Source organism: Mycotypha africana, assembly GCF_025528875.1.
Source record: "Mycotypha africana strain NRRL 2978 chromosome Unknown BDF20scaffold_15, whole genome shotgun sequence".
NCBI lineage: Eukaryota > Fungi > Mucoromycota > Mucoromycetes > Mucorales > Mycotyphaceae > Mycotypha > Mycotypha africana.
Window position 1 is genome coordinate 149,516 of NW_026515739.1, and position 14,038 is coordinate 163,553.

General features: G+C 37.0%; 4 protein-coding genes across 4 annotated transcripts; 3 read left to right on the forward strand and 1 right to left on the reverse strand.

Annotated features, from left to right (window-relative positions):
• Nucleotides 1–2,488: 2,488 nt before the first annotated feature.
• On the forward strand, nt 2,489–5,736 carry BDF20DRAFT_221719 (kinase-like domain-containing protein). The gene is made up of 5 exons (XM_053074950.1): nt 2,489–2,899; nt 2,990–3,073; nt 3,147–3,878; nt 3,944–4,278; nt 4,363–5,736. The coding sequence occupies exons 1-5, from the start codon at nt 2,753–2,755 to the stop codon at nt 5,399–5,401; spliced, it is 2,337 nt and encodes a 778-aa protein (XP_052931129.1). The 5' UTR covers nt 2,489–2,752; the 3' UTR covers nt 5,402–5,736.
• Nucleotides 5,481–7,547, reverse strand: BDF20DRAFT_927890 (uncharacterized protein; the record flags this gene model as incomplete). Its single annotated transcript, XM_053084715.1, has 6 exons — nt 5,481–5,832; nt 5,912–6,006; nt 6,076–6,345; nt 6,409–6,945; nt 7,035–7,309; nt 7,395–7,547. The coding sequence occupies 6 exons, from the start codon at nt 7,545–7,547 to the stop codon at nt 5,696–5,698; spliced, it is 1,467 nt and encodes a 488-aa protein (XP_052931130.1). The 3' UTR covers nt 5,481–5,695.
• A 156-nt stretch (nt 7,548–7,703) lies between these two features.
• Nucleotides 7,704–9,032, forward strand: BDF20DRAFT_829439 (P-loop containing nucleoside triphosphate hydrolase protein; the record flags this gene model as incomplete). The annotated part of the gene is made up of 5 exons (XM_053078319.1): nt 7,704–8,033; nt 8,103–8,184; nt 8,286–8,479; nt 8,582–8,612; nt 8,737–9,032. 5 exons carry the CDS (start codon nt 7,704–7,706, stop codon nt 9,030–9,032), a joined length of 933 nt encoding a protein of 310 aa, XP_052931131.1.
• A 1,382-nt stretch (nt 9,033–10,414) lies between these two features.
• BDF20DRAFT_829388 (P-loop containing nucleoside triphosphate hydrolase protein) lies at nt 10,415–13,462 on the forward strand (the record flags this gene model as incomplete). Its single annotated transcript, XM_053078316.1, has 8 exons — nt 10,415–10,641; nt 10,722–11,069; nt 11,145–11,364; nt 11,442–11,543; nt 11,629–11,746; nt 11,824–11,971; nt 12,035–13,331; nt 13,421–13,462. The coding sequence occupies 8 exons, from the start codon at nt 10,415–10,417 to the stop codon at nt 13,460–13,462; spliced, it is 2,502 nt and encodes an 833-aa protein (XP_052931132.1).
• Nucleotides 13,463–14,038: the final 576 nt, after the last annotated feature.

Consider the following 14,038-nt stretch of genomic DNA (forward strand, 5'->3'; position numbering starts at 1 on the left):
CAAAGCAAAGAGTGTATGCTGTATTGCAGTATCAAGACTGTAACACAATTGCGAAACGAGACGTCAACGCTATGCTTTAATAATTAAATGAGACTGATTCTATTTACATGTTTGATTGATATCACTCCTTCACACATCCCAACAGTATGAGTTATAAGATATTCATTAACCATAACTAAAGGCAGGATGCTTACTGTTTGAACCTTCTCCCCAACTTACAATTCAATTTCAATTTGGATATAAGGAACTTACAGTAAACTTAGTACAATTTATTTAAAATAGGTTAATATTTCTCCCATAAATATAACTCCAAAGTTGCTTAGTGGTATTTCTGATCTTTAATCGAAAGGATTGTACACAAAATTGGGAAGTATAAACATATACTATAAACAAGCGGTCGCGAGAATAAAGAGTCGTTAATACATCTGACTTGTTTGGTGAGATAATAACTACAATACTCGAGTACGTACAACCAGGTAGAGAATACATTCTACCACGGTCTATCTATATTGCATCTAATATGGGTTATGTACAACATAGAACAAAATACAGGCCTAAGTATAATAATCACGCAATAAGCATCCGAACCTGAAATTAGTGACTAGCATACGCGTCCTCAACTAATATAATTCCCATTAAACCTCACAGAGTAAATAATCCTTCTACTTCATCTGAAGAACAATAAAGACACTTAAGTTCATAGTCATCGACTTACAACAGTTATAAATCTTTAATTAAGCAAATACAACAACGTCAATAGAATATAAATTTCATTCATAAAGTCTTAGTTCGAATAATAGCATCGTTATTATACTTTTCTTTTCGTCTAAAGAAAGTCGATGATACCCTTTTTGTGTAGCAAACTATACAGTTGAGCGTTTGTGATCGCGAAAAATTAGGGGAAAGTTGACTAGCATAGTGAAAATAATCAAGCCTCTTTGATCTTGAAGGGAGGTATTTTTGCAATTCTCATTTTGTATTCCTTTTCCTCCTCAAAAGCTTCCATTAAATTTTTCTGATTACATTTACAATCCAATTCTCTTACTGACATAGAAGTATGCAACGAAGGTACTTTTATTGTGGATAGCTATGTTGGCAGTTGACAAACCATTGAAAATATTCTCCAAAGTCCTATACTTCGAGTGCATTCAATTGGACAAGCACCCAACCGAACTAGCTTTACCATTGTTCTCAAAGACACTTTGTAAGATATATAATGGCTGCTCAATCGGTTGATAAAGCTTATACCGTTTTTGAATCTGAATGCTTGATTCATTTACTTTTTGGTCCAAAATAATGTCGAGCTTCTGAAATGTACAAATAAATCAACGAGCTTGCGATATGTTTCTTGCTACAAGTCCTTTGTGATAGCTTGTATACTATAAAGAAAACCAAAATACTTAGCGGTAAAGCTTGTGAAGCAATTAGTATGAACTGGTCAATTGGACTGCAACTTTGCTCATTAGTAAATAGCTCTTTTCATGGTTGCCGGTAACCAACTTTAGCACAAAGGATCTGCAGGAAAACGACTTGCCTTAGTTCAGGTCAACACAATTGTTGCGAAAGTCATGCAACATGGTACCTCGAAAATGCAAAATAGCAAAGTTCGATCAATTCGGTTTACACTTTCGCTTATAAAAAGCATACATTACCTATAGTCACCAAGTTTAATTTGTCTTTTAAAAAGTGTATTTGTGTTATTGTATGTTCTCCGTATTGAATCTGCTTGTGTTTTTGAAGGACGACAAATTGTCACTCTCATTGTTATGCAAGACGGCCAACACTGACTAAAACGATTATTGGTCGTAGACTATTAATATTATTTTGGTGCTTCTCGTGTATCATGGAAGCTGCCACAATTTATTCACACCTCGGCTGCAAAACTCGTTACTGTATTGCTCATGCGCCTTTTTATTGGTATTGCAATAATAAGTGTTTACATAGTCATCCATAGTTTTAGAGTGTTTTACACAGGATGACCAAGCAAATCGTTGTTGAATATTATCATGCTTTACAATGCCATTCATTTTTACCAAAGCATATTCAACAATGTTACAAAAGCGTCGAAAGGATTATAGCGCGGGCGTTTAAGTTATTCACATTTAATTAAGAATGGGCATTCCGTCCGTAACTTTTAATTTCAAGATATTGGTGGAAACATGTATTAATGGAACGACTTGTCAGGAAAGCATTGCTCTTACGTTCGTTTCCATTAGGAAGTAGAAATTAAGTTCCTTGTCAGAATATCTGTGTTTTCAACAATTCGAATAATTTAAACAATTTCAACGGTTAAACGATTTGTAGAGCGGACGACCTCGAAAAAAGCTGGAAGAATTCGTGATTCCCATTCTTTCTGTCACACATATTCTGATGGTCAACCATTCCTCTCAACGATGAAAACTTTCTACTGCATGGCCAAATAAGAATTTCAATTTTACTTTCAATGGATTATATTTCAGATGCAACACACTGTATCACTAAACGTCATGAAAAGAAATGCCTCGTTTGCACAACGTTTACTGACAGTAAAAAGTGCCTCGAAAATAGATCTTCAGAACACAAATATTATTACTACAGTGCTAACATCTGAAGTATTTCATCATCCGTTGTGTCTCACAATAGAGCTCTTCGACAAGCCAAAGTTTGCCCTGATTGTCACCCATTAGTGCCCTTGTGGTACATTTTGTTTTCCTTATCTTATTATAGTTGACATATTCTTCATAGAAATATATAATAGGGTTAACAAGCGATCATGTCAGTTAAGCAGCTATTTCAAAGGAGAAGAAAAGTTAAAAAATTGGCATCTCCAAAAAGCGTGATTTACAAGTATGTTGGTGTCATTGAAACGATCATGTTGTGCAAATGTCAAGAAGATCATACAAAGCACCAGACTGTCTCTGTAAGAAATTGACAACAAGGAACGCGCAACTGAAACAGTCTTTTTGTTTTGGACATCAACTGATATTTCCTGACCTGAATTCAAAAATAGGTTTTTACTCTAATTGTTGAAGAACCAACCAGACACTTGATTTTGATACGATTTTATGAAGATTTCTTTGACTTCGATAGAAGAGTATGTACAGCGGAATTGACTATGTCAATAGTTTTTGTTGGAGCGAATACTGACATTTTTATTTACTATGTAGATTAGAGGTACCTTCAGGAAAAATAAAATACGCCTACCAAATATCCAACATAGTATAACCCGTAACTCTGGATTTAACCGAGAATACCAGTCGAAGGCACCTAAAGTCAAACAGAGGCTGTTGCGCAATTTTATCAACGTAGAAAAAATTCACTGTTCGTTTTACTCTGATTCCTGTCACAATAATAATAGAAATGCTTCGAACGCTACTATACTTGAAGACTATCTATATCATTGCTTTAACGACATAGAAATTCAATCTTCTTCTCTGTTGCAAGATTTTCTTAGACCTCAGCGTGAACAGGACCATGTTATAATAAAGAAACGACAATCAGAGTACAACTGGTATTCAAAAAAAGACTTACGAGCGAACAGCATATCAATAACATCTTCGATCAACAAGAACACAAGAGACAATAGACAAACAACGAGTAACGACCAAGGTCACTTTAATGCATTGTCTGTCGTCCATCGTGGCCCATCACCGCTATCAAACGAGAATAATGTAAAATCAGCATCTTTGTTAGATTCAGAACACCAAATATTACAAAGGAAGAGTTTACAGTTACAGCGAAAACAACAACAATGTTCATCTTCCTCTAATGAAAACAAAAGTGTCATAATATCTACGTCGTCACAATCTGTCAACGAAGGCTTCCTACCAAAGCAACACGACCCTTCTATCGAGAATTTTCACTTTATTAAAGTAATTGGTAGAGGTTGTATAGGCAAGGTAAGATAATTCGTCGATTTTTTCCATTTCGAATATGCAGCCATTTATGCATTGCTTCTTTCCAGGTATTTTTAGTAAGGCATAAGAAGACTACCCGATTGTATGCATTAAAAGCTATCAATAAACTGACCGTCTTTGAGCAAGAACAGTTGACTCACATCAAAGCAGAACAACAGATTTTGGCAGATATTGCTTTATTAAATCATCCATTTCTAATTAGACTTCATTACGCGTTTCGCGATTCGAATTATCTCTTTCTTGTACTAGATTACCATGTAGGAGGCGATTTAGCAACACAGCTAAGACTCCATCACAAACTGGATACAAAGAGATGCTTATTTTATACAGCAGAGATTACCCTCGGACTCCAGCAATTACATCGCATGGGCATACTTTACAGGTACAACGCAAAAATGAAGCAAAAAGAGTTTATTACTATCTTATCAACACAACTGTTGATTACTGAATACTGATTGTTCTACAGGGATTTAAAACCTGAGAACATACTTCTAACCGCCGATGGTCATATTGTACTAACAGATTTTGGCCTGTCGAAGCAGTTTTCTTCCGCCGACGAGATGCAAAAGACAGCCACTTTCTGCGGAACAGCTGAGTATATCGCACCTGAAATCTTGGATCAACTACCGTACTCTTACGAAGTAGATTATTGGAGCTTGGGGACTATTTTGTATGAAATGATTACTGGCATTACTCCATTTTGGGCTGAGAATAGGGACGAAATGTTTCGACGTATACGTGAAGATCCTCTTCAGTTTCCAGCTTTTATCGATATCGAGACAGCAGATTTCATTGCACGTCTGTTACGAAGGGAACCGAAACGCCGTTTAGGCAGTGGATCTGACGGACCATTACAGGTTCGTTCTGACCCTTACTTTTACACAATTGATTGGGGTTTATTATATTCCAAGCGTATCAAACCACCTTATCGACCTGCTATCGAATCAGAAATGGATTTAAGTCTTTTAGACAGCGAGTTATTGCAACTGACACCGAGACTATCTCCAGTTAGCAGAAGACGGCAGGAAGCTGAAGATCTGACTATGAGTCAGCATAGTCTTCTATCAGATCCTTATTTCTATCAGCAACGAGATCAACCGGATGTTTTTGAAGGTTATTCATTTATAAAAGAAGAAGGAATCCATCTATGTTCTACGGACTCAGTACCTTCAAATGTGTATAGTATGGTTAGCAGCCCTCCTATTCACACCTTAATGGACATAGCTCTTCAACAAGAGACGTCAGTAGACAGTAACATCAAATATTTCATTTACAACAATGAAAGCGAAGATATTATTGGGTACAATGAATATGCAGATTTGGGTAATGAATTCATGAGTAGTGACGAGGATAATATATGCCCTGCGGACTTTGTTCGTAATGATCGTCATGACGATATACTGAGTTATGAAAATTGTTCGGGAAGAGATAGTTGCAGTATCATGCACGAGGAAACAGATGGATCCCAATTGTTTATGACCTATAAGACTAGTAACGACACTTAATCATATTTCCAAAAGCACCACCCAATCAGTCTATAAGCAAGCACAGCCATTTGGCATGATCTTTTTTGTCCTCCAATCAATAATAAATAATTAAACAGTATTAATTTCACAAGTTTGGCTGGATTCGAACGCGCAGAATTATATGCATATTTCAACTAAATGGCACTTTATTTAGTACCAGTAATACACAGTTTATTAGAAAAACTCGTCCTCGCATACCTGTATGCTTATTTTAAGTTTTTCTATGACCATCATCAAGATTTTATAATACATCCAACAATAGACTTTTGCAAATTATTTTCCTATACAAAACTGTCCGAAAAGTGTATCTAGAACATCTTCAACATCAATTTTGCCAGTAATCCTTCCTAAAGCATCAGCAGCCTGACGTAGCTCTTCAGCACACAATACCAACTCTTCCTCTGGCATATCTACATGTAAAAGTGAGAAATTACCATCATTCTACCATAACAGTAAACATGTCTGCATCAATTTTAGTGTAATGCTTACTCAAAAAAGCTTTCAGACTACTCAAACAATCTTCTAAATGTTCTCTATGCCGTGCTTGCGTAATCATTATGGGATTTGCCAATGAAGTATCATATCTAAGAATATATGATTTATCCATGCGTTTAGTTTTCAAAAGCCATACATTTTCATTTTAACGGACTTACTTTGCTTTTAAGATGTCAATCATTTCATTGATAAACACATCGACACCTTTTCCCGTTTTGCTACTTACGGTCCAAACCTTCTGCACGCCCGTTTCCTTCAGTAGTTTACTCTTATAAGCCGTAAGCAAATTCTCATCGCTGTTCGTTGTAATATCTTCTTTATTAAGGATTATGTAAGTATCGTCATCTATAACTTCCCGAATTACAGAGTCTATTGATAGTGGGGTATCCAATGGTAGCAGACAAACCTTGATATCCGCTGATTGTATCCTGAAAATTAATAGGGAGAAGGTTAAACTCACTATTGATTCATTTAAGAACTTCCTTGTATACCTTGCTTTTGCTCGTTTTATGCCTTCCATTTCGATAACGTCAGATGATTCTCTTAGGCCGGCAGTGTCACATAACATGACAGGGTAACCAGCTAGGTTCATCCTGACTTCTACCACATCCCTGGTCGTTCCCGGAATATCAGACACAATGGCAGCTTCTCTTTTCGCTAGTCTATTGAGGAACGTACTTTTACCAGCATTAGGTGGCCCAATAATGGCTATTTGAACTCCATTTCTTACAATTTCACCCACATGACTATCGTTTACGTGAAGAGACATGGATTGATATAATTGCTGGATTCTGTTTCTCACATCGGTCAGAACATCATCTTCAATGTTTTCATCTTCTCCAAAATCGATGACGGCTTCTGTCATAGCCATACACTTGATGATTTGGTTCCTCCAATCTTCAAATGGCTTTCTTAAACCACCTTCCGCTTGCCGTAGTGCTAGTCGTCTTTGCATTTCCGTTTCAGCATTCAATAAATCGGCTAACCCTTCTAATTCTGTCAAATCAACTTTATCATTATCGAAAGCCCTATTGTTTGAAGAGAACAAAAGGTAGATTGGTAGGTAAGATACATTTATCCTATGGTAACTCGCGGATAATTCAAATTGACACCTTGCCTTTTCGAGAATTCACCTTGCTCAGCCATTCGAAAGTCGGGTAAGCCATGTAGTGCGTTCAATACACTTTGGACAACTGCAGTACCGCCATGAATTTGGAATTCTGCAGAATCCTCCCCAGTAAAGCTGTGAGGCCCTGGAAACCATAATACAAGACCTTTATCCAATACTTCTCCAGTTTGAGGGTGACGGATTCGTCTGAAGTACGCCCTACGCGGTTCAGTATTCATTTGCTCTATTGGTTTTTTCGAAGGAAAGGTCATCTTATTGATTGCCTGTGAATTTTTAACGAAAACTAAACCTGTTAACTTTCTTAAGTTCAAAATACCTTAGGATATTTTCCATAAAAAGTCATTATACCTCTAAAGCATTTTTGCCTGATATACGGATAACTGCAACACCAGCTTTCCCGGGAGATGAGGACAACGCATAAATAGTTTCTGATCGAGTTGAAATGTACCGTATACCGAAGGAGCGATTTTTGCTGATCGTGGTTACCAAGTTCTTGAACATTAAGATCTGTAAGATAGTTTATGCAAAAAAGGTCCACTCTAGTAATTAAACACAGCTTTCAATTTTAAATGCAAGTCAACAGCTGTCAATTTCTTTTTTTCTGACAACCCCGGTATCTTTTTTTCATATTCCTGAGTACGTATAATTTGTTCACCAATGCGAACTGCTCGATTCACCACTTTAAAAAAATTGCCTTTCGCTATCGAACAGACAACCTTCTCCCGATCGTTTAGTTTGTCGTGTAAGGTTCAGCACAAGATCACACCGACACCGACACCAACACCAACAAAGATATTATCCAATCGTCAAAAATTCAAACAGATACAACCCCCTTTGAAAGTCTACGAGAAACTGGAAAGGCTAGGTTTTGGCTCGTTACCTAGTATTAACCGATACAGAGGCATTCTCCAGCAGAAAGCGAGATTGCAACAGCAGCAGTCTCGTTTTACTGACAGCAAAAAACCTGAACCTGAACCAAATTATTCTGTAAGATAATATAGATCAGCACAGAATTTTCGAGCATAAAGGAATACACCGACTTATATTCAATGTTAGTTCCCTTTTGTATCGTTTTTCGCAGGTGCTAAAGTGCCCTCTTCAATTCCAGTAGAGACGTTAAATGAGGTAGCTTTTGTTGGTAATTGATTGAACGAGAAAAGGATGAGAAGCAGATTATTTCTTTAAAATGGAAATAGAAACAATATTGCGCCTAACAAACAATACTCCATACTACTGTAGGCCGCTCAAATGTCGGTAAATCCAGCTTGATCAATAGTTTGGCTGAGACAGCTACAGTAAGAACTTCAGATAAGCCTGGTCTAACACAACAATTAAACTTCTTCAATGCAAGTGGACAATTTCATATGGTTGACATGCCTGGTTATGGATTTGCGTATGCAGATGAGGCGCAGAGAAGCGAATGGAAAAATTTGGTACTACCTAATAGATGAGGCATTTACTGAACAAGCTCAGAATACTAAAGGATATCAAGCATAGATGATAACGTATATCACTAATAGGAAGACGTTAAAGAGGGTTTTTGTAATTCTCGATGCGAGACATGGAGTTAAAGTGATAGATGGAGAATTCTTGCAGATACTTGAAAAGTAGGGCAGATGAAAATACTCCTTATGAAAACTTTCCACTTCGAAAGGCTCACCTTTCCTTTACAATTTACTTCAACGTAGAGCGAAAGTAAAATTCCAAATTGTATTGACGAAATCAGATTTGATGATCCTTCCAGATTTGGCACGACGTGTTGTTTCCGTAGGAGATCAGATCAGTTCCTATAAGAATGCTATCAAAGATGTTTTGGTTGTGAGCTCAAAAACTAATGCTGGCATTAATGAGTTTAGAAAACAGATTCTCTTCTTAATGGGGCAATTAAAACCGAAGAAATTCTACGAATCATTAGAAGAAACCAAGGTTGAAAAAGCATTAAAAAAGGAAGAGAAGCAAAAAAAGGATGATAGGAAAAAGAAATGAACGCACAACAAAGTTGGAAATAATCTGCAAGCAACATAATATTATTTCTTTTTTCAAGAGTAGATATGTCTTTCTGGTGATTATTACGCTTACGTCAAATATATATAAGACTCCTGTACTTTATGAAATACATTCATCACTTGAAATGATATTTCATTAATTATATTTCCACAGTTGCTACAGTCGCTTTATTAAAAGTAAATACTATTAAGCAACTTTGGAAGTATGAGACAAAACCTTTTCGAGATAATGCACTGTAAGTTCAGACGTGCTTATCAAAAATTACTCAGATTGTTATCGAAATGTAAGTTGAGGATAAGTTTCAAACAGTAAGCATCCTGCCTTTAGTTATGGCTTATAATATCTTACAACTCATACTGTAGGGATGTGTGAAGGAGTGATATCAATCAAACATGTAAATAGAATCAGTTTCATTTAATTATTAAAGCATAGCGTTGACGTCTCGTTTCGCAATTGTGTTACAGTCTTGATACTGCAATACAGCATACACTCTTTGCTTTGACGCTGCTGTCGTTACAATCTCCAATTTTGATGCTGTATCTATTACATATCTGACTAGTCAGATATTCATCGATGAAGCAGATTTCCACAGTCTCTGTTTCAGGTTGCTGCAGCTTCATTCTTGTCAACTTTCTTTTGCACCTTCTTTGACAACACCAGTTTAGACGAAGAAGCACAAGAATAATCAGTGTCTGTAATTGGTATTATTGTGCGTGTAACTAGAGCAGCGTTGATGATTTCTTGGTAGAGCCGTAGAAAAAACAGTCTTACCTATGTGTAGTTTGGCCTTTCTATGGCTGTTCTGAGCTGCAAGGCATTGTGCCTTTTCACCTTTTGCTGAAAAGAAAGAAGACAAAAAGAAAAAGAACACTGTGTCTTTAAAATGTATGTTTTCTTTTGCGTATCGTGTTGTCAAAGAACTGCTTCATTGGCATCACCACGAACAACTGACTCGATAAGTGACGGCTATTACCAACATTCACCAATGTTTGAAAAGTCATTTCTATATACAGACTATGATGTGTCTCTACTCCTCAACTAGCTTTTAATTTTATGGGTTGTTTAGTACACAGAGACGTAAATGGGCTGTTTACTGCTCCTGTTTTCTTGTCCCCCTTCGGTTTTTGTTGTGACCTAAAATGCGAAATTTTGAAAAGCTTCATCTCAAACTGAAACTATTACAATCTAAAATATATTTATGGCCTTTCTCAAAAATGTTATTCTGTTTGTCTGGAGCAAAAAAAAAATAAAAAAAAAATAAAAAAAATGAAAGCCCGAATCATAAGCAAAAAAAAAAGTTATCTAACAAATTTAATTTTTCTTTTCTTAAATTGCAATTGCCTCAGATCGATCGAATTAAAATGCCAAAAGCCAACAGATCTGGGAACGGGAATAGACTCTTTAATGATCTTAGAAATAGAGTCAGGAAGTGTGTTGAAAAATATGAAGCAGAAGGACGCAAAGGTGAAGATTTGTATGATTATTGTTTAGCAACCGACAAATCGCTGCTGAGAAAGAAAAAGCATGCAATTGAAGAAGCTTTGAATTCTGTTCTTGAGTCGAAATCTCAACAAGCTGGTGAAGCAAGGTATATTTATTATTCTGTAATTCCCTGCTTATAAGCAAGTATTAATATAGCTCGAATGACTGAATTAGTAACGACGGAAGTTCATCCGACGAAGACGCTGTCGCAGAATATGCTCTGGTGAGTCGCAAGCTCCAACATACATGGATATCACAATACATTCCGCCCAGCTCAATAACTAATATTGCTTCATCATCATTTAAGCCTACACAAGAAACTATTTCTTTGAATAAATCAGTAACAAATCTCTGGAACCTGAACAAGACACCAGCATCAAGTTGTGCTGCCTCACCATCAGTGTCTGGAACAAGCACACCTGTTGCTCCATCAACGCCAGCAGTTGAAACCCTCGATGACACTGTTGTTAATCAAAAGAAAAGACCGAAGACTAGTAGAGACGGCAATGTGTCATCAAAGCGCAATAAGAGTAAGTACTCTTTCCGAAAGATAACAATCAAATTAATAACTAAAAGTCACATTTGCGTCCATGTAACAGCAAACAATAGTCATGGCACCAGTAGCAAAGAGTTACCTTTCATTCCAACTGCAAAATTGACCGATTTAGGCGGTATTGATCAGTGCATTGAGGAAATTATGGAACTTATTGCTATGCCATTAGCACACCCAGAAGTCTACCTTCACACTGGCGTGCAACCTCCCAGAGGTGTTTTACTGCATGGCCCTCCTGGCTGTGGTAAGACAAAACTAGCTCATGCTATTGCAGGTGTAAGTTATTACGCTAGACAGTCGATTTACATTAGTTTAATAGCAAAAGTCACTGATATGTTACAAATCGTTTGTAGGAATTAGGTGTACCATTCTTCAATATTTCTGCCCCATCTATAGTCTCGGGCATGTCTGGAGAATCTGAAAAGAAAATTCGTGAAGTATTTGAGGAAGCTAGTGTATGTGATTGTGTACGACTTTTGGTACAAGTAATTATAAATATGATTAACAAAAATCTTTTCTGCACTCTAAAAAAATCAATAGGAAAATGCGCCCTGTTTGCTCTTTATTGATGAAATTGATGCTATCACACCAAAGAGAGAAACTGCTCAACGAGAAATGGAACGCAGAATTGTAGCCCAATTGCTCACTTGCATGGATGGTAAATGCCCTTTTAACAATCATACCAATGAAAACTTTTGCCAACTGATGCTGCGATTTTTTCTAACTCTAATACAGATTTGTCATGGGAGAAGCTGAATAATAAACCAGTTATGATAATCGGTGCAACTAACCGACCTGATTCATTAGATCCAGCACTTCGACGAGCTGGAAGATTTGATAGAGAAATCAGTATGGGTGTGCCTGATGAGAAAGCTAGAGAGAAGTAGGTTGTAGGGTCAAGAAAGATGGATCAAAGATAGCGTTACTAATTTACACTTTGACATAGAATATTATCAGTGTTGGCAGCTAAACTGAGACTTTCTGGCAATTTTGATTTTGCTGAGCTAGCTAGAGCTACTCCTGGTTACGTAGGTGCTGATCTTCAAGCTTTAATCACTACAGCTGGTGTGATCGCTGTGAAGCGTATATTTAAACATTTACAAGAAGTTGTTTTTAAAGAGCAAGCCCCACAGTCAACAGATGTTGCAGGAGAAATGAAGGATAACATAAATCAGCATCAAACATTTTTGGATACGGATGTAACAATGGAAGACCAAAATGAACCACAGGTAGAGCAACCGGTCCCAACTACATCCGTTGAAGAATTTGAATCGCAATCTGCAGTTGAGCAAATTCGTAGTATATCCGAGCTTATTAAACATAGGCAACCATTGTCTGAAGCTCAGTTGGAGTCTCTCTCTATTACACACGAAGATTTTGAACATGCCCTAAAAAAAGTACAACCCTCATCTAAGCGTGAAGGTTTTGCAACGGTGCCGGATGTTTCTTGGGATGATATTGGTGCTCTACAGTATGTTCGCGACGAACTTCGTATGGCTGTTGTTGAACCTATAAACCATCCAGATTTCTTTGAGCGTGTCGGTATCACTAATCCCGCAGGTGTTTTGTTATGGGGCCCTCCTGGCTGTGGCAAGACTCTGTTAGCCAAAGCTGTTGCCAATGAAAGCAATACAAATTTTATATCTGTTAAGGGCCCCGAACTGTTAAACAAATATGTTGGTGAAAGTGAAAGAGGTGTTCGTCAAGTTTTCGCTCGGGCTCGTGCTTCAGCTCCTTGTGTTATTTTCTTTGATGAATTAGATGCTCTTTGTTCAAGACGTGATGATCAGCAAACTGACGCATCCGCACGTGTTGTTAATACATTGTTGACAGAGTTGGATGGTGTTGAGAACAGAAGTCAAGTATATGTTATAGCTGCAACCAATCGACCAGATATGATTGATCCTGCAATGTTGCGACCTGGCCGTTTGGACAAGTTGCTTTATGTTGAACTACCCTCGCCGGCCGAGCGGTTGGATATTTTGACAAAATTAAGTAAAAAGACACCATTATCGGATGATGTTTCTTTGGCTGATATTGCGAATGACAGTCGCTGTGAAGGCTTTTCAGGTGCTGATCTTGCCTCTCTTGTTAGAGAGAGTGCAGTTGCTGCCTTGAGAACTCGATTTTTCACCTCTGGTGTTGTGAACATGGAAGCTGCCACCAATACAGACGCAATTTTTGTAACTAAGAAAGATTTTGATACTGCCTTTACAAAAGTGTCACCTTCGGTTTTACCACAAGTAAGATTGTTATTTTAAATCTTCCTATTTCAAGAACTGTTAGCTAATTCAATCAATTTTTTTTTTTTTTTTTTTTTTTTTTTTTTTAGGACAAGGCAGCGTTTGACAGACTTCGCAAAAAGTTTGGATAGCTCAACCATCCGTAACGCTTGCTAAGGCAGCCATTTTTCTTACGATCTTGAATGGCACATAAATACCCCTTCAATCTGTCTTCATTATCATATTAATAAAATGTACCATAGAAGTAAAGGTCAACTCTCTTATGAAAAATCCTGCAAATCATCCAATGAAAAGATTTTATTTTTTTTTTATTTTTTTTTTATTTTTTTTTTGCAACATACAGATGTATACCATTTTTGGCCTCCGTGTGGTTCCTGAAAGCTTTGAGCTTTTAGCATAATGCTTTTTCAAGTACCTGAAATTAAAAGAGGTCGATGATCAAACGAATGCGTTAATGGACTCCTCTTACATCACTGCAAGTTATAACAAGTGCGCAATTCATTCTCTTGTAGAGCTTGTTTTATTCTAAATTCCATAATCTGCTTCATTTCGCGATATGGTATAAGACTTTTTTCATATTTGACTTTCAAAAAATTTGAATTGCCGCTTATTATTTGACGGCAAGAAGGAAAGCAGAACAAAGAAAAACAGCCCTTTCTTTTTTTTTTGTCCCCTTCTTTTTTTTCCATTTTTACAATTCTTTTAAC